Source organism: Mercenaria mercenaria, unplaced genomic scaffold, assembly GCF_021730395.1.
Source record: "Mercenaria mercenaria strain notata unplaced genomic scaffold, MADL_Memer_1 contig_832, whole genome shotgun sequence".
Lineage (NCBI taxonomy): Eukaryota > Metazoa > Mollusca > Bivalvia > Venerida > Veneridae > Mercenaria > Mercenaria mercenaria.
In genome coordinates, this window is record NW_026463740.1 from 4,794 (window position 1) to 32,345 (window position 27,552).

Consider the following 27,552-nt stretch of genomic DNA (forward strand, 5'->3'; position numbering starts at 1 on the left):
TCTGCATACAAATATTGATAAGATTTATTATGTTAAACGGAACACTTTATGGCCTTTAGTGGACATGTACAGTTATTGCGTTCTTTTATGGCAATTAGCGGCCGCGAGTTTTAACGAGATGTTTCTGACGTTAAGCAGTTATAGACGTATAGCAGGCAATTATAATACTGGACGTTGCCACAACTCGCACCATTTAATGAAAATGGTTTACCAAGGTAGTGTTTAACATTTAAAAACAATGATTGTTTCAGGGAGATATTCACGAAAAGAGTTAGAGAGAAAATACCAAGACTTGGGCAAGCAAGTGTTAAGCAGCAAAGGTAAATTCTAATAGCTTATGAAATATACACAGTCTAAGAACATTTAATATAGCGTCATTTTACTACTCAATTACTATTTCGTGTTACAGTAAATTCATTTATGGATGTCACAAATTCTTTTTGTGATATCATTAATTCATATATGGATATCACAAATGTATTTATTTTCATTCCTGGATATCATTGAACGCATTTACAGATATCATAAAATTGAGCGTTTGATTACTTGATATCTTAACATCAGTATTATTTTATGATATCCTTAATTGAATGTAATAACATCATTACTTCTTTTGTCGTTATCCGTAAATGAATATTTGATATCACAAAATGAATTTAAGATATATTTAATTAGACCTTTAGATATCTTATTGAATTCGAATTTGTGCCTTTTTACTGTATTTTATACATATTTCTTTAGACCTCATGCACAATAGGGGATAGATAGTCAGATATAATTTGCTATAGCGACGTTGTAAAATGCGTTTTTCATATTTAATACTGATCGGTGCGTTGTCAACATGGCGAGCAGATAATTATATTGACGTCTGGAGAAAGACATCTCTGACACCGTTAAGTGTTGCCATACAGCTAAATGTCGCAACCTTCATTAAAGATTGTAAGGTTGACATTAAATGTTGCAACCACACCTTAATGTCGCAAACTCATCTGCCGCTATAAGTAGCAACACCAACGCTAAATGTCGCACAATATAAGAAGAACAAATAACATATAATTTTGTATTTGAGATATGATTAAATATATTGAGAGAATGTGGGCACGTGCGTGCGTGTGTGCATATGTATGCATTGGTGTGGATTATGGAAATGACTTACATTTTAAATAATAAAAGACGTTATAACTCTTTGCATTTGTATAACGTTTTCGTCATGTTAACCATAACAATGAAATGTGAATGATGAACGGGGTTATTCTTAAAACAATGACCGTAAAAGTTTCACATTACAAGAACTCGTGTTTTTAAGGATACATCAATGACTTCTTTATAATCCTGCAATGATTTATTGAAAACTATCTACAATTTCGGAGATATTCAGTTTTGTTTAAAGAAAGTGCTTTAAGTCAGTAACCGTTTTCATTAATGTCGGCTTGGAATACATAACTGTTCAAGTTCAAGTACACTTTATAATAAATTTGCCGATTCGGAACATGTCCAACCTTGTAAATACAATTTTCATTAAAATCTGCATAAAATAAGCAAATATTTATTCTAGCAATACTAAGTCAAATATGTCAATTTTGAATTTGAAATGTTGATGAATTCGGTCTGAATAATCGCAAAAAAAAAACCCTTTTCTATAACTTCAAACATGCGTAATATGTCCTTTTGTGCGAGGTTCATCCAACTAAAACGTATCTTTTTTATTTTTATAGTGACCGTCAACATCCCAACACGAAACTTTGACAGGTGATTAAGCTATCAGTCAATTAACTTTAAAGGTTATAATTCAACACTTTGAAAGACTTGGTAAAACAAAATGTAGGAGTTAAGTATTATCAACACTAAAAATTCTTTATAGTAGAATTAAAACATTTAACTAATTTTTTCCGCCAAGACTTTTATTTTGAATCAAAGGTTAACCGCCGGTTAGTTTAACAGCAGGTGAAAGCTTCAAACAACTGTGCCCAGATATATAAATCAACTTCTGTCAAATTTATTAGGTAAACCAGTCCAGCAAAGCTCAATTGAGTGAAAGCTGCAACAAGATACATTTTTGTAATATGAAAATGTACGCGACATAAAAAGGCTTGCCACCGACAGATCGAACCTCGATATTTTAATAGAAAATGAAGCACAGAGTAATACGCGTGCGAGTAATGCGAACTTAGACAACCATCACGATAACGCCCGTTCATGTAAAAAGGTCCACCTGGTTCGTGTAACTTATTATATCCGCAGCCAGTTAACCTCACAGTGTTCCTGTGTAATGTACCAGACCAAACATATTCTCAAAAAGTAACAGCTAGATCGTACACATGAATATGAAACAGCGAATGACTTTTGTTAACATTTGAGTCACATCGACACAGTTCAACTGATAATATATTTAGATTGTACGGCAATCAAACCTTTATTTTTAAATCCCTGATAAGCACATTTCACGATAAAGGATATAGGCTTTTATTCCGACCTGTCTTGAACAAAAACACCAGCACAACAACACTCTTTATTTCAAATTCCGTATGAATTGTATTTTTAGACACACCTGACTGGAAGAATGTTGAAGAAAACCTGCAACGAATATACAATGAATATGAAAGTGTAGCTAGAGAGGGTAAGTTTATTTTTGTTATCTTACCCGCATTATTAAAATTATAGTACACACTAAATCTGTTTTTATTTTTATTCAACACATTTCTAGCGTTGTTTGATATACACAATACGTGCTGGCTACATGACATTAAAATAGTTTTTCGTAAACGCTTTTCAAAGTTTTGACTTTACCCTAGCAAACTTTAATGTTAAACTACAGGCTGGCAGCAAAGTATAGACCGACGATTTATTTACGAAATAAAGTCAAGTAATAACTGCAGTAACTTAAAGTCGTGTTAATACAGCACGCCGTTATATTAATGAAATAATTATGCTATAATAGTTAAACGTGAGCAGTTTTCTACATACGCTTTAATTAATCAATTTTATGTCAAGGAGCCTAATTTACATCCGCTGAAGTTTTTTCATAAAAGATGGAAGGGAAAGCTAAATACCCGTACGAATCGCTCATATGTAAATGCGTGTATACATAAAAGTGCAAAAAGCAACATACAAAGTACCCACGGGGTACTACAAGATGCAACGAACGAAGAAATAGAAGCAATGTAGTGATACATTGACAAATAACCAAACACGCAGTTAAGACACCACACTGAAAACAATTCATTTGTTTATGACATTCTTAACAAAACACATCAGCTCTAAATCAAATCAAGTCGAGCAGACGAGATAGAAAATAAAAGCACTCATAGCTTCAATACTGTTTATACGCTGACTTACAAACATATGATTATGCTAAATATAAAAAATGTGATACATGTCAGGATCAAACACTCAAAAATGAAAAAAAAATATCGAAGCAAACAATGAAATGTATCTACGCAGCTGACAAATAAAATCAGTGTTTTGATATATATATCATATTCAATCAATATGATATCATATATCATGTTCAACCTAACAAATACGTTTTTGTCCTAAATATGAGTTGGTGAATACTTGTATAAAAAAGTTTTATCATCGGTACACCTTGACAGTTATCATTTTGTAAACTGTCTTGAAAAATGAAACATAATTTGAAGTCATGAATGGATATCCTGAATACGATTATTCCATGTTGTGCTAATTAATATTATTCGATAAAAAATGAGTGTTTTAAAAGTTTTGCAAAGTATTCTCATTTTTGTTTTCAGAACATGACAAATGGCTTGAAGAGACGACCCCAAAAGGTACTCACAAGTAACGTTATATGCAACTTCTACTATCTTAAATTGTATGTAAATATGATCATTGGGAATGTGGTATTTAATCAGTTGTTTTACAAATATTTGAAATTGGATACAATTTTAGATATACGATTTCTTTCCAGTGAATACATATACCTTAATATTAATTCAAATTTCTTTTTTTGCAGCCATAGAGAGTAGACAGAATAGATTTTCAATGACACAAGGTACTTATACCTTACACTATAATTTTGGAATTATTTGAACCTGTATTCACAAGTTCATTACTAAACGATTGTTTACAGCGCATTATGCCATATATTTTCCGCATATTTGACCGTCATAATACAATTTATGTATAAAAGTGGATGACATAAGATCCGGCCTTACAGACGACGAGCTTCTCAAAGGCTACCATACTTTCCCGGGAAGCTGGGTGTTTTAAACCAGATTAACGTGTAACTGTCACCAATCTGCTACTTGTTAGGATATTGTCAGTAACCTGTAGACAAAAAGGGTAGTATGTTCAATCTAACAAATACGTTTTTGTCCTAAATATGAGTTGGTGAATACTTGTATAAAAAAAAAACTTTTATCATCGGTACAGCTTGACAGTTATCATTTTGTAAACTGTCTTGAAGAATGAAACATAATTTTAAGTCATAAATGGATATCCTGAATACGATTATTCCATGTTTTTGTGCTAATTAATATTATTCGATAAGAAATGAGTATTCTAAAAGTTTTGCAAAGTATTCTCATTTTTGTTTTCAGAACATGACAAATGGTATAGGTTTAAGCTTGAAGAGACAATCCCAAAAGGTACTCACAAGTAACGTTATATGCAACTTCTTATATTTTAAATTGTATGTAAATATGATCATTGGGAATGTGGTATTTAATCAGTTGTTTTACAAATATTTGAAATTGGATACAATTTTAGATATACGATTTCTTTCCAGTGAATACATATACCTTAATATTAATTCAAATTTCTTTTTTTGCAGCCATAGAGAGTAGACAGAATAGATTTTCAATGACACAAGGTACTTATACCTTACACTATAATTTTGGAATTATTTGAACCTGTATTCACAAGTTCATTACTAAACGATTGTTTACAGCGCATTATGCCATATATTTTCCGCATATTTGACCGTCATAATACAATTTATGTATAAAAGTGGATGACATAAGATCCGGCCTTACAGACGACGAGCTTCTCAAAGGCTACCATACTTTCCCGGGAAGCTGGGTGTTTTAAACCAGATTAACGTGTAACTGTCACCAATCTGCTACTTGTTAGGATATTGTCAGTAACCTGTAGACAAAAAGGGTAGTATGTTCAATCTAACAAATACGTTTTTGTCCTAAATATGAGTTGGTGAATACTTGTATAAAAAAAAAACTTTTATCATCGGTACAGCTTGACAGTTATCATTTTGTAAACTGTCTTGAAGAATGAAACATAATTTTAAGTCATAAATGGATATCCTGAATACGATTATTCCATGTTTTTGTGCTAATTAATATTATTCGATAAGAAATGAGTATTCTAAAAGTTTTGCAAAGTATTCTCATTTTTGTTTTCAGAACATGACAAATGGTATAGGTTTAAGCTTGAAGAGACAATCCCAAAAGGTACTCACAAGTAACGTTATATGCAACTTCTTATATTTTAAATTGTATGTAAATATGATCATTGGGAATGTGGTATTTAATCAGTTGTTTTACAAATATTTGAAATTGGATACAATTTTAGATATACGATTTCTTTCCAGTGAATACATATACCTTAATATTAATTCAAATTTCTTTTTTTGCAGCAATTGAGAGTAGACAGAATAGATTTTCAATGACACAAGGTACTTATACCTTACACTATAATTTTGGAATTATTTGAACCTGTATTCACAAGTTCATTACTAAACGATTGTTTACAGCGCATTATGCCATATATTTTCCGCATATTTGACTGTCATAATACAATTTGTGTATAAAAGTGGATGACATAAGATCCATACCATACTTTTCATACTTTCCCGGGAAGCTGAGTGTTTATAACCAGATTAACGTGTATCTATCATCAATCTGCTACCTGTTAGGATATTGTCAGTAACCTGTAGACAAAAAGGGAAGTATTTGAATACTGGTTAGGTTAATTGACTGATTTGATATTCCTGAAATTAGATTGCAAATTGTATATTAACATCTATGAATATGTAGGTCAAATCAGGCGAATCAAATGCAAAAGAAAAAATATTACTTATATTTGTACACAGACAACAAAGTGCCCAAACTCACGAGAGTGATAAAAAGCTACACATAATTTGCGTCATTAGAAATAAAATATATATTAATTTATTTTTGGCATTTTGCAATATACCCATTACAGTGTATCTGTTGTGAAAATGTTATGTGAACGTGTGTTCATTTCTTCTTTGGGATGCTGAAATCCATAAGGAAACATTTAAAGTGAAATATGTGTGGCACAACAATAATGAAAATAATTAAGTCACATACAATAAAAAAAATTAGATTTTATGGTTAATTGAAATGTACAGAAATGCGATCAGTTTAATATACTAAATTATTTTAGCTTGCTTGTGATGAAATAACCGACCGACACTCTAACCACTACACCACTAATACCATAGAAATGTGATAAATTGTGATCTAGATAAAGATGTTGCCACAGAATTGGCTTTCATTTCGTCCAACTTTTGTGCAATTCCTTTGGTAATTATTCTGAAATGTTGGCAAGCATATACGTAAAAGTGTTAAAACAAGTCAAATATAATTAGTATTCCGGTATAAAATCTAAAGACAAATGTTTATTTGACATCAGTCATAACTAATATTTGTTTCTTTCTTCAAACGAAGACTGGAATCGAACAGAAACGACTGAAGTTAGTATCTGTGTGGAGGAACTTCACGGGAAAAAACATGTGTTTGACGGAGTAGCACCTTCTGATTCCGCTGAAACACTGATGTCCAAAATTGAACGAAAAACTAAGGTTCCCAAACATGAATTTGTTTTATTCTGTAATGGGAGAATAGTTGAAGAAAAACAAACGTTAAAAGATTATGATATCTACACATCATCAATCCTCCTTCTACGCCAGAAAAGGAAAGGTATGTACTGAGTGTAGTATTAATATCATTAAGAAAGCCGATTTAGATGTTGTGTAGAGAAGCTTAATATTGCATGAAACCTAAACACGTCTTGAAGCATTTTGCTTCAAAATTGAACCAAGTATGAACAATTCGTGTTGCTTCGTAACCATTATGAGGAGCGTGCATTAGATAACGTTGTTAAAGATTTCCCATCCCGCTTTAAGCATTCTCTCTCATCATAAATCGATTTCCTTTGAATGAAATGTCTTCTCCCAAGTATAGAATTTATTTATGGGTCATATTACAAATTTTGTCTGTATCATGTCGGATATTTATTTTGAGCACCTTTTTGATTACATATGAACAACACTGGGAGTGCCAAAAACAAAAATGGAAAGAGGATGGTATTTAAGACGAAAACAAATGATGTAAAGGCTGAAAACCACTAAATCCAACTGTTCTTCATTTCATATTAGTATTCACCTACTTGTAATGTTGTTTGCTTTTCGACATTTCCTTGCATATCAGATTTACGGTGACTCATATTACCATATAAAACTATATTGCTACTATAGAACAATAGAAAGGGAAAGAGTGTTAACTTTTATGTAAGACGTTTATAATAAAACCCGCTGAATTGATAGTTTGTTACACTGATCTGTCTTATCGAATACAGATAATATGTAGTATTTAACACGTGGAAGAGTCTACTGAATAGACTCCTTTGCGCTTCTTTCTGTGTCTCTTTACGATACATCAATTCTTATAAACGCTATATGACTTTGAACAATATAAAGGTTTGGACTGGAAAACCACAGAGCGACTATACTGTATAGATGGCGCCATTACACAGCGACGGTCCTATGCACTGCTTAAACAATGTAAATCAAGAACACGCTGGTTTTGCATTGCACGCATTTTTCGTATCGGCTTAATAATGCTTATCCTGTTAAACTTGATAAATCATTATATTGTTTTTGCCCTGTCCGTCCGTCCCACTTCATTTCCGATCAATAACTGGAGAACCATTTGATCTAGAACCTTCAAACTTCATAGGGTTGTAGGACTGCTAGAGTAGACGACCCCTATTGTTTTTGGGGTCACTCTGTCAAAGGTCAAGGTCACAGGGGCCTGAACATTGAAAACTATTTCTGATCAATAACTAGAGAACCACTTGACCCAGAATGTTGAAACTTCATAAGATGATTGGTCATGCAAAGTAGATGACCCCTATTGTTTTTGGGATCACTCCGTCAAAGGTCAAGGTCACAGGGGCCTGAACATTGAAAACCATTTCCGATCAATAACTTGAGTACCACTTGACCCAGAATGTTGAAACTTCATAGGATGATTTGTCATGCAGAGAAAATGACCCCTATTGATTTTGGGGTCACTTTGTTACAGGTCAAGGTCACAGGGGCCTGTACACCGAAAACCATTTCCAGTCAGTAACTTGAGAACCACTTGACCCAGAATGTTGAAACTTCATAGGATGATTGGTCATGCAAAGTAGATGACCCATATCGATTTTTTGGTCAGTCTATTAAAGGTCAAGGTCACAAGGGCCTGGTCATGTAAAATCATTTCCGGAAAATAACTTGAAAACTACTTGACCCAGAATGTTGAAACTTAATAGGATCATTGGACATGCAGAGTAGATGACCCCTATTTATTTTTGGGTCATTTGATCAAAGGTCAAGGTCACAGGAGCCTGAACAGTGACTTGAGACAGTAGGCCAAGAGTGTTGAAACTTAGCGGGATGACTGGACATGCCAAGTAGATGATCTCTATTGCAGCCAACCATCAGTGTCTGTTTGACTTTCGCTCCTGACCCCTATTGATTTCTTGCCTATAGGACTTTGCATTGGGGGAGACATGCGTTTTACAAAAGCAATTTCTAGTTTCATATTACTGTTACCAAAAGGCTAGCGGCGAGCATGTTAAACAACAAATTTAGAAGTTTGGGAAACGTTTTTCTATATGTTTTCGAATTCAAACAACGGATAGTTTCCTCAGTCTATGCAATTTTGTTTCAATATAATTTATAGACTATTTATCTAAGCAGATTTGGTTTGAACCTCATTTTTACCTTGAGATATGAAATTGTGTGTGAATAATTTGACTTGGCTTAAATCCCATATATATAAATGCAATTAATTCTTAAGAACCTAAAACGCAAGTACTCAATGCCTTTGCAGAAGACAGAGCAACAAGGGAAACACCCTTAAGCATTTTTCTGTTTTACATTACATGCCTTCTGTTGCCTTTGCGTATGTGAGGGTTTCACCTGGCGGTGAAAACTTTTATTTACACCATCCTGTGACTTTGGAACATGGTGGGGGTGAGAGTGAGTTTAGGTGCACCATAAACCGGTTTAAGGTAAAAAAGGCGTAATGAGCGGGCGTTTCAAAAACAAGTTGCATCCTTCATAACATTTTTAAATAAAAGCAAATTTTAAAGGTGATCTTCTCTCGATTTACAATTATTAAAAAGGTCAAATGCATACTTTTTACGCATATATCGTCGAAAAATCACGTGTTAGCCTTACCCTAAATAGTTGTGACGTTGCCATTTTTACGGCGATTAATTTAGTTTCGGGGCGTCCATTTAATTCATTTTTTTTTCTTCTTTTAACGTATTACAAGCCCGTTGAATCCTATACGGTGGTGTAATTTTCAAATTTGTTCTCCAACTATTCGCCGACGGAGAGCTTATTTTATGAAAAAATAATGTCAGAATCATTCTACGAAATTATTGTTTTTTCGTGCGGAATGACCATGTATTGTGTGAAAACTGTTCCCTAATTTTTTACAGACTCAAATTATCATGTAAATTTACTTTAATGTAAAATTAACCAAAAAAAAAAAAAATACGGGAGTCTTCGATTCTGTTTTCACTATATTGTCTTAATTGTCAGAATTTGCGCATCAAAATTTCACAAAGAAGTGTTTGTATTTTAGGGAAAAATCAGTTAATCACAAAAGAGTATTACAACAACATCAATTTCTTTTAAGCGTATTCTAATTTTGTAAAATAGAAAAAGTGGAAACTCCACAGATGTAAGCCATTTTCCGATTTCTTTCCTATTTTTATAGTCACACGTATATGAATGCATGTTACACACAAAAAGGCATAATGAAAAAAACTGATACTTCTTACTAAACATTTTACTGCTTGTTCTCTCCTCCATAGGCTTTTTTTAATTTTCTGAAAATGTTCCTGAAAATTTTTTGAATAAAATAAGATTATAAAATTCCTTGACTACCGAGTTCATATTCACGCTATGATGCTAAGAAAATTGGGAAGTTTAGGCACAGTTAACCGTCTTTTCCGCGCGTTTTTGTTTTTCAACCAAGTTCACATTGTCTATTTATAGGAATTATTTGCAGCCTTTATAAACGGCTTGTTGCATTATTGATTGGTTTCAATTCGTTTCAACTGTTTCATGAATAGTAAAATACAGTTTTCCCCGGAATCTGGAGATGTTAGTTTGAGACCGAATAGCTATAGCGTTCCATGAAGTGGGAAAGGTCGTCAATTTCTTACGGAGTGAGCCACCTGGTTAGAAACTATAAAGACAGCACCGTGACATAATTGAAGGTTGTTAAGAAACGGCGTAAACCCAACACAGTTAATGGTTATCAAATGTATAAGTGCAATAACTTATTTATTGAGAATAATGTTGTTTGATTTCGGGGGTTACGCCCGTTTTCGTCAACATTTTATTTTTACAAGCACTAAACTCAAAGTGACTTACAACTATCCCATTGGAAAATATTAGTCACGGATAAAGTAATTATACCGGACACCAACCCTAAGACCGCTCGATTGACGCGCGAATGCTCCAACCAGTGTGTCATTTGATCCGACATAGGGGTGGGGGTAATTTTGACTGGATGAATTAGACAAGAGACTATTTTCTAAGGGTCAGTTGTATTTGAAGTTTTACAAAACGGGAATTATTCTAAAATCTGAATTTCACATATTTGTTAACCATGGTTTTAAATGTTCATTTAAAGAGAAGTTAACACTGTGGGAATGACTGTATACGTCGATGCTGAGATAACTTGTAGCCTGTTCCATTTTGTCTGTGTGAAAAAAAATATGCTTGCATTATTTTATGTATGAAACAAAGAGACATCAAATATAATAAAAAAAATGAAGTCAGCAATTAATCATTAAAACGTGAAAGGTCATTGTTATCACTACACCTCTCCCCACTTCCCGTTTATTCATATTATTTTTTTACATTTTCAATTTTTAAAGCAGACTCTGAACGATCATGTTTCGAGGGACTTGTTCTAAATCTTTTCGTAAATGTTTGGAAACGGCACCGATCTTTTATATTTTATATTTTTGTTCATTCATATCACCCGGTTTTGCTTAAAGCTACAGTTAAAAATGACAGCAATTAAGCGGCTTTATCCAACTATAATACTCACGTTATTCAAATCTGAAAAATATACTCAAACTGATATCTGAGTAATAGATATGAATACGGTTAAACACTAACAAAATCTTAGCCATATTTTTACTCTAAACATAGATAAATAAACATATAATTAGTTTTGGCTTTAAGGCGTTCATTCTAGCTTTGATGGAAAAGAATATATCAGAAAATATATTCAAATTAGCCAGTAGTTATATCCATTCCTTTTCTGAACTACAAGTAGATATTTAGTTGTTCAAATATGACGAAATGAAATCTTCAGCATACAAGATGTTTGCCGTCAACGATTAGTACGTGGCGTCGTCAAGCATAATGTTTGACGTTACGTTAGATGGCGCTGAATTACGCTGACGTTACGCTCTCCAGCGGTGCAACACTGTGTTCCTTTAGAGTGGTTATTAAGTAACGCTGCTGGCAGAATGGTTAGATCTCTGTTACTGCTAGGGCATGTCATCGTTCCCATGCTGGTTCGAATCTTGCTTCAATTTAGAATTATTCATCATGATTGGCAAAAACAGACTTAAGACATAATATTCTTTCTAGATTAATTTTAGTTTGGTGGATTTCTGAACCAAAGTTTCTGATTTTAAATTGATACTCATTACAGGGAAGGAAACAAGTGTATCATGTGACCTCCGGCAGATTGTGTGGAACAAATTTGATCATTACTACAAAAAGATTCAAAATCTGGGTACGTATAATGAAATGTTGAGTATATTGGACAGCTAAATTAACCAGTTTAAGATGCATCAAGCAATAAATGCAAAGAAATTTGGTGGTAGCTGCAATGGCATTTACTTCTAAAATATGTCGTGTGGCAATGAATGAGATCAAATGGTGGTATCTGAATTGCTGTAGTGTGGTATTTCTCGGACACATACCGGCATGACACAGGACCTCAGTATAAGAACCGTAAATTGTCCGGCCTTTACTTGTTAGAAGTTTTCGTCTTAACGGAGCTGTCGAAAACAGTATAATTTAAATTTTCAATAATTTCAATGTCAAAACGCTGACCGAGGATTTTTAGCTTTTGAGATGTTCATATGATGGAACAAGTCCGGTTAATTCTGAGCGCCGTGGGCTTCAACATCACTCTTCTTGCCGGTGTGTCTCCATACAGCAATACGCTATTCTCCCTATACCAACTCTGAATACCAAATACCAATATCAATGAATGCACCTCATGTATGTTTTCAAAACTTTCCGATTTCCTTTGTGTCTATTTCTGCTTGTAATTTATGAAATATGTAATTCTAGCGACAAAACCCCTCCCATATCATCTTCAGTCCCATTGTATGTTGTGTACGTGGCAGTTTAATACTTAATTATTCATTATTCTGATCTTTCTCAGAGACTATACGTCACTTAAATTTACGTTAAGCCGTTTCTTTCCAACAGATAAGAATTATTTTATTCATTAAATTATAATGATTTTTCCATGAATTACTGAAGTCAGTTATTAGAGAGAATATATGATAGCTTTTTTACAGTGAAAAATGTTCAATAGATTTCTAACTTGTACGAAACAACCAAAATAGGTATAAAGTTGGTTAAAACCATTGAACAGAAAGAGAATGTATTTGTTTTGCTGTAAGATCACACAAATTTCCGTCGTTGACACCATGTATTGCGCTTCCACTCATAAAAGATATTTCGACCTTATATTGAAACTAATATCCTCCTTTATCTTTTAATTATTAAATACAATATCAGTATCTATTATTTTAAGAGTGAAGCTTTAAAGTGAGAAACCATTAAAGATTGTCTTGAAATTTCCGTAAAGCATAATATGTTTATCTTTCATTCATTATATAAAGTAAAGATTTCAGTGGGTAACAATCAAAAACGTATATTTAATCTCCATTGTAAAATATATTTTCAGAATGTAAACCAGTTTTCAAGACCTATTTGTACTATATTTCATTTTCCTTACAGTCAATAAATTTCCACAATTCTTCGAAGACACAACTCGCATGCTTTCCGAAAAGGACTTCAGTAGGATATCCAAAGCGATTGGAGACGGCTGGCAGTCTCTAGGAATGGAATTAGGGTTAGATAAAATTAAACTAGAACATATTACAGCTAATAACCAAACTTTGGAAATGAAAATTGTTGACATGCTAACACAATGGAGTCGTCAGAAACCGTCAGAGGCTAAAGCTGGAAATCTTTATAGTGCCATTAAAAACTGCACCGATTTGAGCTGTAACTTGGAAACATTAAAGAGCATTGTTCTTGGAGTTTGACCTTCAATGACTAAAATATCATCCTACTGTATTGCAACCTGAACGAAAACACTTATCAAACTTCCTAACTGGCCATGCCCTACCTTCTGATGATAATATCTATTACCATCATTTAACCGAAGATAGATGTAGATTTGTAACATCTTTATGAGAGTTTAAAAAATGTATTGGCGTTCAAAGAAAAAGAAACGGACCAACATTTTCAAAAAGTATTTTTACCATTTATAGACCGGACATCAATCTACTATTTGTGAGTTCATAACATTGTTCCATCAGGGAAATTATATAAAAGCAACACGTTTTCAAATATCTGAATTTTCAATGGATTTGCTCTGTTACTCTTCAAATTTCAGATTGTCTACCTTTTATATGAATTTCATTTGACACCAAACACCAAATATTTCAACACAAATGGTACCAGCTTCTTCATATTTGCGCAATCTGTCGATTACTGTACTGACTACACTAGCTACAAGGGTATATTATGTTAACCATAAATCATTACTTCAAAGTATTGGAAATGACTGTGAATCACTTTTTCACAGATAAATTTAAATTTATCTGAAGAAAAGAAATATGTATTCATAATTGAATATCCTAAACAAAAATGTACCAATGCCTATAGAGATGCTTATTTACAGTTCGCAAACAATTTTGAAATTTTCAGGTCTTACAGTTACCTTGTTCAAATGCCGGTATCTATAAAATTTATAAAATAAAAACTTTAAGATAAATATACAATAAATATACAACGCTTCAATTTGTTGAAATCAGAGCTATATCTTTCAGTCCAGTAATTTGACAGCATACGTCCAAAAAATTACTTGACATACTAGAACTTTTAGTAAGTGTATGAATTCATTTGGTACTGGATCATGGTAAAGAGAGTACGTTTAGTTTGTGCATATTTGTATAATTGATTTGTAAGAAATGAACAGTATTATATTTTATTATATTTTGAGCTTAATTAGAAGTATCAACTATTGCATGAAGTATAGTCCTTGACAACCAATGTTTTGTGTAATCTGGTGCGCAAAAAACGTGCACAAATGCGCTAATATTTTATATCTCATCTACTTAATACTTTGACTTGTATTTTTAGTTCGACAGAGCACAAAGTGCTCAAAGTGAGTTATTGTGACTACTCATGGTCCGTTGTCGAACGACAACAACAACATTTTCTTTGAAAACATTTGTCGGAAATTAATTACACGCGTGTCAAGGGTGTTCCTTACGTGGTCTTCTTCAAAAGTTGTTTGAACATTTCCTCTTGTTGCTTGCCCGATTTCTTAAATTATTTCGCTCAAAAGATCCTTGGGTGACTATATACAAAGCTTGTTAAAATTATTCCGATTTGTCAAAAATGATTGCTGCCATGGAGTTTCTCTATACAGTAGATATTTACCTTTCTCTAAATAGATATAGTTGAAACTCAGCAGTAAATACTTGTCTTTTTGTCAGAGATTGTAGGCCAAAGTTTAAAACAATTTCACACAAATGATTCCTTAGGTGGCTAACGACTTATTCTGATTTGTCAAAAACTGTTGCCACCAGAAGTAGATCTATCTCTATAATAATGACAACTTAGAAAATTTTCTTGTCAAAAAACATGTGCCCACTTTTGAAATAATTTCATAACAAATTTACCAAGAGTGCTGAAATTATTTTAGTATGTTAAAACAAATGACAACCAGAATACATCCTCTCATCCCTATGTCTATCAATTAGAAACTTTACAAAATGAATCTAAAACAATTTCACAGCCATGATTCTTTATTATTTTGATTCTTTAAAAGACAAGACCACCAGAGTACGTGATCTCTCTTCCTATTTTTATTAATTAGAAACCTTCAAAAAAAGAATTTGAAATAATTTCACATGAACGATTATTGGGTGTAACAAATTATTCTCATTCGTCAGAAATATAGCCATCCAGAGAGCATGGCCACTTTTCCCAATATGGATGTAGGGGAAACTAAAAATCTCCTCTTGTTAAATATTAATGGTCCGAATTTATAATAGGTTTGCACAATTGATACTTTAGCAACTTTCTGCCAAGATTGTTCAGGTTATTTAGATTCATCAAAACAGACATGGTTATTTTTCCTTATATGTACATAGTAAAACCTTAAAGGATCATCATGTCTGAAACTGCTAGCCAGACATTAAAGTATAATAATTAAGTGATTCTCTACCGACATTGTCTAAATAAGTCCAAACAGCAAAAAGTCGTGTCAACAACAACGAATGGTCATTGTTTTACCTGTATCAATAATGGATATAATTTTTCAGAAATGTTCTTTGTGTGACCATTTACGAACAGGGTTCATACTTTTAGATCTTTCAAAATACATGGCAACCAGAGCTAAAATAGAACATTCTTCTAATGTCATCGCCTCATAAAATTAAAAAGTGGAAAACAATAGGTTGCCAAATACGACATAAACGAAAATGTTGCAGGCTCAGTTCGATTGAGCCTGTTCGTGGACGGTAGAGGAAATGCAAGCTAACGCCCACGCCCTCTAGACACGGGTTGAGCAGAACTCTACATTAAAACATGTTATAAGTACCAGAATACAATTTACAAACATCCGCAAATGAATTCATACGGCGGTGCACATGGAACCTTCAATGATGCACAGAAAGCAGTCCCATGAAAAGCAGCGAATGGTCCCCAGATAAAATAATGGCTTTGCCCTAAACGAGAAAACAATGGGCAGAACTAAACAAACTGGAATTTAGAGAGGGGATCTGTGGTTATGAAGCCTGCATATCACAGAGCTTGTCAAAAGACAAAATTAAAAACCAGGCGCCGTAATCAAGAGTGATTAAACAACACCCGTGGTTTTTAAGTCACTGAACTTAATTTAAAGATAACTTCAAAAAAAATGTTCCTTAGGTGTCCCTGTACTAACTTGGCTAAAAGTCATCGAGATATGTAAAAACAACGTAGCTGCAAGGATTGGGTCTAGTTTTTCGTAGTTAGCTCGAAGAGAACATTTGTTTTTTCTCTAAAGGCTTTGAATCTTTAAGTCATTTGTCAAACCTTTTGACAGAAAAGAATCTTGTTATACCTACTTAAACTCTGGTGAGCGGTAGAGGGTCATCATGATCCTTTTGTCATTGTTACTAGTATTCAGTGGCCGTAAAATTTCAATCTATAGATATGTCAAATCAGCTTCATACGACACTGCTACATTTTTTCTCTTAGATACAGTTCAAGTGTAATTTCATGTGAAAGCAACGTATCTGTAGACTTTGATAGTTACTAGACAGTTGAAAAATATCTTGAACGGTTTAATCTCCTCTCTGTTTGTCTTTTTTCAAAATTGTAGTTAAGAACAGCCATCATTTCTTATTCGAAAGAAACTAAACAATTGCTTTAACTTTAAGGAGCTTTACTCCAACAGCATTAAACAATCTGAAAATAATAATTGTGTTATGCAAATTTTGCAGAAATGAATATAATTTTGATATTACATTATAGTACGGGGGCAAATGAGGTCTACCATTAACTAATTTGCATATTCATGAATATTAATGAGAATTTTAAAAAATAACAAAATTTTGTTTAAAAAACATTTTTTCTAAGTTTCAAATCAATTTAAATGTACAAATCAACTTTGTTCTGGTCTTAAAGTCTCTCAGTGTTTTGTAATATATTATTTTGTTACCTTTATGGCACATTTGTTTACTCAAAACTGGATGTGCTCAGCTAATTTGCATAAAATGAACCAGTGTCACAAACAACGAATACAATTCTGAAACCCCTAAAACTGAATAAAATGATATAATTAATTGTTATCAATGAAAAACCAATGGTCTATAATGTTTTTAGACATAGAATTAACACTTTATTAAAGGAAGAATAAAAATGTAACATACATTACACATGTTACGTTCCCATTTTAACAACCTTGTTGTATTGCATCAATTATTCAGAAAATATTCCACAAACATGGTTAATAATAATTATTTTGTACTATAATAAAACAATATACTTCTTTACTTGTCAGAGAGTGTGATATTTTTTCCGTAATAAACATTAAAATACGTTACCACTACCATTGCTTTTTAAAAAGATATTTTATTAGAAGTTGAAGCCCAAATTGTCACATACTGATTTATTTGAACTGCTAACTGTTAGTTTTAAGAAGGTTTTCTTTTGTGATTTCAGAAATAGCCTAAAATATATATTGCACCATCCATGTAACTCTAATTTTAGATGGAATTTTAATAAAACACACAATAATATCCATCTGTGCACCCATAATATTATGATCATACAGCTGATATTTTCAGTCTTCCTGATAGTAAAAGTCAAATCTTATAAAAGTACTTTTTGAATTTTAGAAAAAGTAGCATTAAAAGAACATATACAAACCCAACCCTAGCTTTATAGGATGAATCATAGGGTCCTGAGTCAGATATCTGGATGAGGCCTTTGCTCTCCCTGACGATTAAATAAAGACATTGTGTCTGAAGTCAACTTAGTAAAAGTACACTTACACCCACCTGTACAATACGGAGAACTTAGCACTTGCCTTTAGATTTAAAACATCAGCTGGACAAAACTGTTTTAGTGATACCAGAGCAAGATATAAGAAATATATAAAACTTTATACATATGAAATAAAGAAGACTAATAGTCATTTTGAAACATTTACAAGAATGACAGAATGTACAAAAATTTTTTTGGTAACATTAAAATGAAAACATCGTAAGTAACATCTTAATCAAGATATGCAGAATTTGATTCTTGTAACACTACTGCCTCATAATTTGTGCATTCCATATTTTTCAGACATTTCATCTGATTTTAAGTTCAAATTTTAAGTAATCTATAAAATTTCACTATAACAGAACACTATTTAAACTAGTGCTAGGGGTATGAGGGCAGTTTCACATTTCTCTACATCTAACGAACAGACATAATCAAATCAAGTCAGCTATTATTTTGCTCGATAGTGTTGTTATGCTTCAAAAGGATGAGTTTAAAAAACAATTTGCTATTCCTTAAATACCCTTTAAGTGCCATATGATGGTTGTAAATAGTATCCTCGTTCTCACTTTCAATGTTATTTGATTTTCTGGTCCTTTTGGACCATACTTACTAAAATAGAATTCCTCTTAAGCCAGTGCTAGGGGGCGTAAGGTGCTTTTCACATTTCATTACCTCTCATAAACAGCCATGATCCAACTGAGTTTACTATATATTTGCTTGGTTGCAATCTTTGCTTCAAAAGGATCTTCTTGAAGTCTATTGCAAAATGTTTTCAGCAACTCATTAGTGTCGTTCATACAGCACTTAGTATCTTTCTGTCAGTTCTAAATAGCATTATGTGATTGTTTTCCTAACAGTTAGTTTGGTTTTCATAGACTTAATATCATTCACATTCTTGACTGCTTTTTCAAATTTTATATGTTTAAATCTAAAGATTACTTGAAGTACCTGAAATTTTTTTTTTTTTTTTGGTTTTTAGTTTTTTTTTGTTCAGTGTAGCTTTTCAACAGTGAATATTTCATCAATAAGCCCATGAATATCTCAATACAATTCATGTGTTTCTGAAACTAAAAAACAAAGTGCTTTATTTCTCACGTAAATAACTGCATTGATGCACTTCACAATAACACAAAACAAGACAAATATTTCATTAAAACGATTTCCATGAAAGGAAGCCCCAAATTGTAACTCTATTATCAGTGTAAAAATGTTAGCAGGGATGTATTCATGATTAATATATACAGAATATGTACATAAAAATATGTAATCAATGTAAAATGTAAGTATTGACAACAATTTTGAAACCATGAAATAAAAGAACAACATATTTAAGAAACAGATATTAGTATAATTAAACCGATAGATTCATTAATTCAAAATGAAAAAAGGAACATTGAATGTGTAATGAATGTTTCAGATAATTTCTTTGTTGACAAAAGTGAAGAAAGAATGTTAGAATTAATACTTTAAAGTTTTAAGTAATCCATGATATCATAATATTGAAATCAGTGGTTCAGATTTCTTCATATATATTTCTAAATACAGCAAAGTACAGTGGTAACGTACTTTAAAGCGCCGTTATGGAAAAAATCTCATTGCTTGGAAAGTATGGAGCTGTACTATTTTGTAGAAGTATTTTACAACTTGATAACTAAATATTCCTCTACCATTTTCTGAGAAAATAAACAATAAAACAAGATTACTGGAATGGTAACGAAACATATGTTAAGTATGTTACAAACAGATTCCTCCTTCAAATAAGTATTCACATTATATTTTCATGTGCGTCAGCTCAAATAACACAAGTTTACTGATCACAGTTTAATTCATCATGTTGTTCAGTTTTAGTTATATCTTGTTTTCAGAGATGTCTGTTTCAGCATAGATTAATTTAAGCAAATTTGCTAAAATACCTAATGTAGAACAATTATTTACCTTCACTGTAATAAAATACGTTTCTAGAAAACACTGAGAGACATTAAGACCAGACCAAAGCTGTATGATCTATATTTTCTAAATAATTGATATAAAAAAACAAGGTTAGTGAAATGGTAACGTAGCATAGTAAAGTATGTTACATACTGATTCCTTCTCCAAAAAGGTGTTCAAACTTCATTTCAAAACAATATAGCTCACATAATTGTTATTTCATTAATAACTTTAATTATATAATTTTATTAAAGTTTAGTGGTATCTTGTTTCCTGAGATGTTGGTTGTGGTTATGGTTAATATTATGCAAATTAGCTAAACATACCTATTTTGGAGTAAAAAAGTTACCATCAGTGTTACAAAATACTATTTAAGAAAACACTGAGAGACTTTCAGATCAGATCAAAACTGTTTGGTACATTTCAATTGATTTAAAACTTCAAAAATACTATTTTCTAATAAAATTTTGTCATTTTGTAAAATTCTCATTAATATTCATGAATATGCAAATTAGTTAATTAATATACAAATTCTGTTTTTTAAAGGCCAATGTCTTAGCTCCATTTTGACACCATTTTTATTGTTTTATCACCAAAACTGACCAAGATATGACTGATTTTCCTCTATATGGCCGTATTTTCCAAAAATGAACGGTTGCCATGGAAACAGTGAAATCTTATATAGTTGAAAAGAGTTTTTTCATGGGAACATTTTCATTTCGAAAGGGTTGGTCATGCCGAACAATTTGGTACCTATGAAAAAGGGTGGGGGGCGCATGGTAGACCCTATTGGCCCCCTACCTACATTGTATTAATGCTGACTTTTTTCAAAGGTATGTACAAAAATGATATGCTAAGTTTTAGTACAATACAATTTAGTAGGGTTATAACAAGTAAGACTGTTCTGAAGCCACTCCGCAGTTGTTATGGCAACAAAGTACACTTTTCACCGAGCATTTCAGACTGTGATTAATCTTCACATTTTACGCGACATAAATTTGTTGTTTGAATCAGAATGAACGCTATTTGCTGAGATCAATTCCTGTAATGTTCAGCTGTACTTTTTTCCATAGGCATAATTACAATTACATTAACAGTAGAACATATTGTTTCCTGCTTAGTGCAAAGATTCACATTTTGAGAAAAAAATGTCCCATCCACATATTCGTAAGGAAAAACAACACTGGAAATGCTTTTAGAGAGTCTTGGTTACGGGTATCTTTGGAATAATTTTGATGAAAATGTTTCTTTTAATGTGTTAAAATGTCGTTTGAGAAACCAGTTTGTTTAAAATTTGAGTGGTAACCACAGTATGTCTAAACTTGATTATTATGTTAGATTTAAGAATGATTTTTGACATTGTTGCGAATGAATATGTGAGAAAACTTTTTCTTACCCATGCCCCCCCCCCCCCCACCCCACCCTCCAACACCCCCACCCACCCCTTCTATCTATTTTTGGCCTAAATCTATCTGTGCTTGTTAGATTTTTAAGAAACCTGTCTGTAAGTTTTTTCCATTGCAGCTTCTTGTTGTTGTGGGCCCACTTGCAAATGCGTGGCTCTGAGGCTGTGTTTTTGGTGCTCTGTGCTTCTGAGAAATCTACCCTAAGCTATTATATTTCTTAGGCTATCGCCACATGCCCTTTCAATTAAATATATGATATGTGTGATTTAATAGAACTGATAGGATATGTAGAAATTGTATGTAACTTCAACCTTGTCGTTTACCAAATACATCATGGCCAAATATTAACCTATTCAATAGACTGATGTCAAATAAGAAGGAAAAAGTATAATTAGGAGTTTTCAAATTCCTGAGAGAAGTATATAAGGTAAAGAATCCAGATTTACCATTCTATACTTCAAAAACTGTGATAGTGAGGAAGCTTTGTGATGAATTTTATAATTAATATATGTTACCATAATTATATTTGATGGTATTATCTAAATATATTGTTAAATATTTTCATGTTTGTGTACAATGTGTTAAGATATAAACTGATAATTATAAGATATAACTTTCTGTTCATTAGCCAAATGCAAGTTATTGTCGATTTTTATTAAATAAATGAGTTGTGTTGTGTTGTGTTGAATTAAATATTTTAACACATATTTTTTTTCTTTTGGTTATCTCTGACAGCTTATACTGTTTAATGTGGGTTCTTACAAAAATTACAATATAATGTAAATAAACTTTCATTATAAAATGCTTTTAAAGATTACATATCGTTTACGTATTTACTAACCTGACATTCATTATATTTTTGAAATAAATCATCAAACAACTGTTTAGTAATTTTATTTTCTACACGACCATCGTTCTTAATTAACGGCAGATGATTAAAATCCTTTATGTGATAAAGATACAAAGTGGCATAACATGGGAAAATTCTTGATAGATTCTACTTCCCTCCTTATTTATTCAGCTTGCTAAGATAGTGTTCTTGAAAAAGCGTTAAATGGCGCAAATCCGCAATTCGCTTATTTCTATGATGTAATTTTAATCATTTGGACCCTAAAGGCTGTCCCACCTATTACGTTAACCTCGTTTCTAATGTATCATTGTTGGTTAAGTTGTCCAAAATGCATTTTTATAATCCGTACGTTAAGGCAGTTCTGCAAGTTTGGTAAACGTTTGTTGAACCGAAAATGATGGCGTAACGTCATTTATCCGGAAAACGTAGAATAAAACCTGGATTCGGCGCATGGAAATGAAAATCATTTTATGAATTTATGGCAACCTGTGAGTAAATTTATCACAATGACTGTGTTACTATATTTCTATTGTTGAAATATCATACTTAGATATCTGACCCATTAAATAATTCAAAATAATGTCTTAAAATTATCGCGAAATGGGCGGTTTCCTTTCATTATGATCAAATATCACAAAAAAGCACACGGACCTATGCATAGGTCCAAATCTTTCTAATCAGTCCAGCAAACAATCATGCACACGTTCCTATCTTTTTGTTTGCTGACTTTCTAAGTATATTCTGAAGTTTTAAAAAAACAGAGTTTCATCAATTTTTACAATTTCGATCCGAACGTGCAGAACTAACTCAGTTAATATGACTATGTCTTGTTTCATTTATTTTGTAATAATAATTGCTAAAAATATTTTTTTTTTTAATTTCCCATAGACTTAATGCTCGGCATTCCAGTATGTTAGCGCCCGTAGCGCAATTAACTAGGAGTCAATTCAAAGTTAAGATGACCATTCTATAGTTTTAAATGTCTGTGCGGAATCAATAGAAATGCCCCCTCATTGCCAAAACTAATCCAAGAAAAAAATCAAGAATGCAAAGGGAACAATACAGCGAACAAGGAGGTGCCTAACACTTTATATACGTTAACGCCTCGTCGTTTTAAAAACATATCGAAACTCTTCTGCTATTAATTTTGCTCAATAGCGCTGGGGTTATCAGTATGCTTGATAAGATTTATGACGATAAGGTGTAAAAATGACGATAATGAATGCGATGACAGTGATAATGACGACGACCACCACGATTGTGATATTTTACATGATTTTATTTAAATGATATTGATCAAGATCAAATTATGGAGCTTTTTACGTTTATGGACTAGCACAAAATAGTATTTTCATACCCCTTCCGCTTATCACTATCATATGGAAGAATAATAATGTCACTTGGCAATTATATGAGGGTGTAACAATTTACACTCAAGGACCATACAGTTTTCTCTGAAGCTTTTTCAATTAAATAACCTCTCTATTTTACAAATTTTGATATCATCCTATCTTTAGGAAGTAGTAGTATACCACAAAATAACAGTCTTTTATGAGGTACGGAAACAGGTTATTTTCCAATTTGACAACATTTATAGTCAGCCCGCCGGCTTAGCTCAGTAGGTAGAGCGTCGGTCTACGGGTCGCGGGGTCGCGAATTCGATCCTCGGGCGGGGCGTATGTTCTCCGTGACTATTTGATAAACGACATTGTGTCTGAAATCATAAGTCCTCGACCTCTGATTCATGTGGGGAAGTTGGCAGTTCTTGCGGAGAACAGGTTTGTACTGGTACAGAATCCAGGAACACTGGTTAGGTTAACTGCCCGCCGTTACATGACTGAAATACTGTTGAAAAACGGCGTTAAACCCAAAAGAAACCTTATTTGGTTGAGTTTAACGTCGCACCGATACATTTTAAACCCAACCAAAAAATTGTTTGTTTTGGGCTTAACGCCATTTACAGTCGTATTTATTAGCAATCTGAACAAGCAGTAAAACATTCATATTGATTCAGTGCTACAGAAAATCTTCCATTTATTGCAATCAACACACTTGCCATAGCTACAGTGGTAATGTAGAATTCGTCGCAGGAAAAGTGGATAAACATGGCCAGGTGACGGAATATACGTTGTCATCGGAAAATTTACTAGTGCGTTATTCCCTTGAAACTGGAAGCAAGTCAGATAGGGGCCTTCTTATGTTCGTTTCCAGCAACAAACACTTCAAAGTTGGATGCTTTTCAGATATCTGAGTATAAGGGAAACGTGAGACGAAAATGATACTCTTTTTTATAGCCTAAAATTACACAATTTGCGTATTCTTTCGTTTCTTGATATATCATTTTATCTTCCGCGTTCAGTTTCTAGTTTGCTCAAATGAATGCTTAAATTTACTTTAGGTAATACCTTAGTACAGCTAGTTTGTGAGTATTGGTCAAAACTTTATTTAATAATCTTGTTTTTCTTGATTTCTTCAAATATAAGACATTTCTAAGTTATCTAAGATTGATTTAATTTTATCAGCTGAATCATTATGTTATATTACGATTTAGGGCGTTTATGAACATTTTATTTATACTTATATTTAATTTGATATTTCCGTAATGTTGTTTTTAGTATTCTCATCCGTAATATTATCATATTTTTCTTTTCTCAATATTTTAGACGATTTCTTCCAAATTCGATATACAATCCGAGTTAATTTGTGAAATTATTTCCTACAAACAGTTTTCTTCAAACTTTTATATGAATGAACTTTAATTTCAGCACAAAATGTCTGAGCAGTAATTTAAAACAGATAATACTAAAGTATCAAATATTTTATATTTCTCAGATACTTAAACCTCAATCTGATTGAAAACAGAAAACAAAGCATAAACTAAAATAGATGTCTGTGTAAATACAGAATTAAATGTTAAGGTAGATCACTAGATCACTATTCAAGTCAAATCTAAATAATAATGACCCGGCAAAAGTTCGGGTCATCAAGATTACGATTGAATTACGATCCTACATTATGAAACACAAAATCTCATAATGAAATTGCGATTCATTTTCTTCGACTGTAGCAGCAAAATCTATAAAAAGATTGAAAAAATGTAAACAGTGGTTTGACGTACAATACACTTGTGATATCATGATTTAAATCGTACGAAATATACCAATCAAAAATAAACATAAAACGATATCAGTTGATCCTTGCTAATATCCTAAAAAGTGAGTTAAACGAGAAAGGACATCAATAATATTTTTTACTTATCAACTTCAATAATGATCCTGACGTACTTGATTCTCAATGAAAATATAATATATGCGCTTACTCAAAGCACAATGTAAAAGTAAGCTATGATTTCTTTTAACATAGTTAAATATGTAAACACAAAATGCGTGCTTCACTCGTTAACATTATATACATATTTTCCCCACGTTGAAACATTTCAATTTAGCAAGAACAAAAACAAATTTCCTAAATATCTTTGTCTCACATTAGACAAGTGCAACGGCAGAAGAATTGCCAAGATATATACTGTTATTCAATTTTGTCAGTAGTGTGCTACATCATAGAAATTCGCAGATGAACTCAAATTTGTTACCACAGTCAGTGTCAAACCAACGCCACGAATTTCCAGTGCTTGATCCCTTATGGTACAACATACAAAGTTCTTTGACTCCATTATCCGGATCGTTGTCTCCCCAGAAGGTAAACGACGGTTCAGCTGAAGGATAACCGTACTTCCACGGACCAGCTTGCTCCGATCTACGTCCGTCAATCCACAGATGATTACCAGAATACTTTTGGTCAAGTATAGTTTCATTCACGTCCTGTACTTTGATGATAGAATCAACATTAACCAGATGTCCTCCATCATTTTGACACACAGTTTCAGCATCATCCCTCTGTTTCTTGTCGTTGTTGTAGAACTTCAAACAGAAACCGTGTTTGGTGACGACATAATTGTTTGGACATCTGCCTTCACAAACTCTAGTATCGTATTCTACATTTGGTATACTGTGACGCTCACAGTAAGTCGTATTTAATCCGCAATTTCTGCTACGATTTTGTCCTCCGAAATCTCCATGCTTCCTAGCGTCACAGTTTGACCAGTCACTCCAGTCAGAGCAGGGGTGAAGGCGACACATTTCATTTTCACCGTGAAGCAGTGTTTTTCCGACTAATTTTAACAGAGGCTTGTTAAGTCTGTCTCCCATGTCTACCAATGTCTGTCCTGTTAATCGACCTCTGTGTTCGTTGTCTTGTGCAGGAGCACACGATATCCATGAAGGCATAAGCAAAGCTAGCAACACGATCAAAATTATATTGTTCATTGTGTGAATCTTGCACTAAGATACTTTCAAATATCCGTCACCGGTATTTTGAATCTTTCCTCAAGACTGCTATTTCGCTTATGAACACAAATTCAGATTACGCAAATTAAAACTATGATCAGATTAAATTAACAGCATGGGTATTTTATAAATATTTATTGATTCACTTATTCTCACGGATTCTTATCTCAAATTCTATGTGAACTTTCCCAAAATGATGTTATCTCAATTACATCTGGCAGTGAAACAGATATATCAAATATGTAAAGTTTATAATAATAGTACTGTCAAGATATATTTATTTTGTTACAGTGAAACTATGTGTTTCAGTTTTAAAACAATAAGTTTGTAAGAAATAGCGAATTCAGCTTTATAATATAATATCATTAGTGTTTGATCCATCTAATCCGTAACAGACATTTCGTGAATTGCGGTGTTACTTTGCAAGATCCATATATCATCCTAAAGGTATCTGAGGGTGCTAAAAGATCTGTAAAAATGTCAATTTTATTGCTACCTTTTTATTGTAAAAATCGGGCAAAATAACAAGTATGATACATTTTAAGACATTTGACAACTTTTTTTTAGGTTATTATGCTAATTAAGACATTTTTGACGTTTTATAACAATTTTTCAACAAATAAAGCCAAAGTTTACATAATATTTTTGTGTCTAACATTGACAAAATTTAAAGCGGAAAATACCCCCATCAAAATCTTTTTAGATGATAAATGAAAATTAATCAAGATAATTTGGAAAAAAAATAAAATAGCTTCCTATTTCCACCCTATGAGTTCATTATAATGATCTTTAATTTCGATGGTGTTGTCTTATATTTAAAGAGAAAATTTTTTGTTTCGGAAAAATTGATCAAACCGTATTTACAAAAACATGCTGATTGTGTCTATAATTTATCCGAAGTACAAGTATTATTATAGTGAA

At 32.5% G+C, this 27,552-nt stretch overlaps 1 protein-coding gene and 1 long non-coding RNA gene across 2 annotated transcripts; both read left to right on the plus strand.

Annotated features, from left to right (window-relative positions):
- The first annotated feature begins 250 nt into the window (after positions 1 to 250).
- Positions 251 to 3,785, plus strand: LOC123538313 (uncharacterized). The gene is made up of 3 exons (XR_008369720.1): positions 251 to 320; positions 2,543 to 2,617; positions 3,750 to 3,785. It is a non-coding gene; the product is annotated as an uncharacterized LOC123538313 (long non-coding RNA).
- A 1,827-nt stretch (positions 3,786 to 5,612) lies between these two features.
- LOC123538314 (uncharacterized) lies at positions 5,613 to 14,420 on the plus strand. Its single transcript, XM_053536197.1, has 4 exons — positions 5,613 to 5,647; positions 6,666 to 6,917; positions 11,958 to 12,041; positions 13,286 to 14,420. Exons 1-4 carry the CDS (start codon positions 5,638 to 5,640, stop codon positions 13,594 to 13,596), a joined length of 657 nt encoding a protein of 218 aa, XP_053392172.1. The 5' UTR covers positions 5,613 to 5,637; the 3' UTR covers positions 13,597 to 14,420.
- Positions 14,421 to 27,552: the final 13,132 nt, after the last annotated feature.

Coding starts and splice junctions, on each gene's coding strand:
- LOC123538314 (XM_053536197.1), top strand. Junction 6,918..11,957: donor TCTACGCCAGAAAAGGAAAG/GTATGTACTGAG, acceptor TACTCATTACAG/GGAAGGAAACAAGTGTATCA. Junction 12,042..13,285: donor CAAAAAGATTCAAAATCTGG/GTACGTATAATG, acceptor TTTTCCTTACAG/TCAATAAATTTCCACAATTC.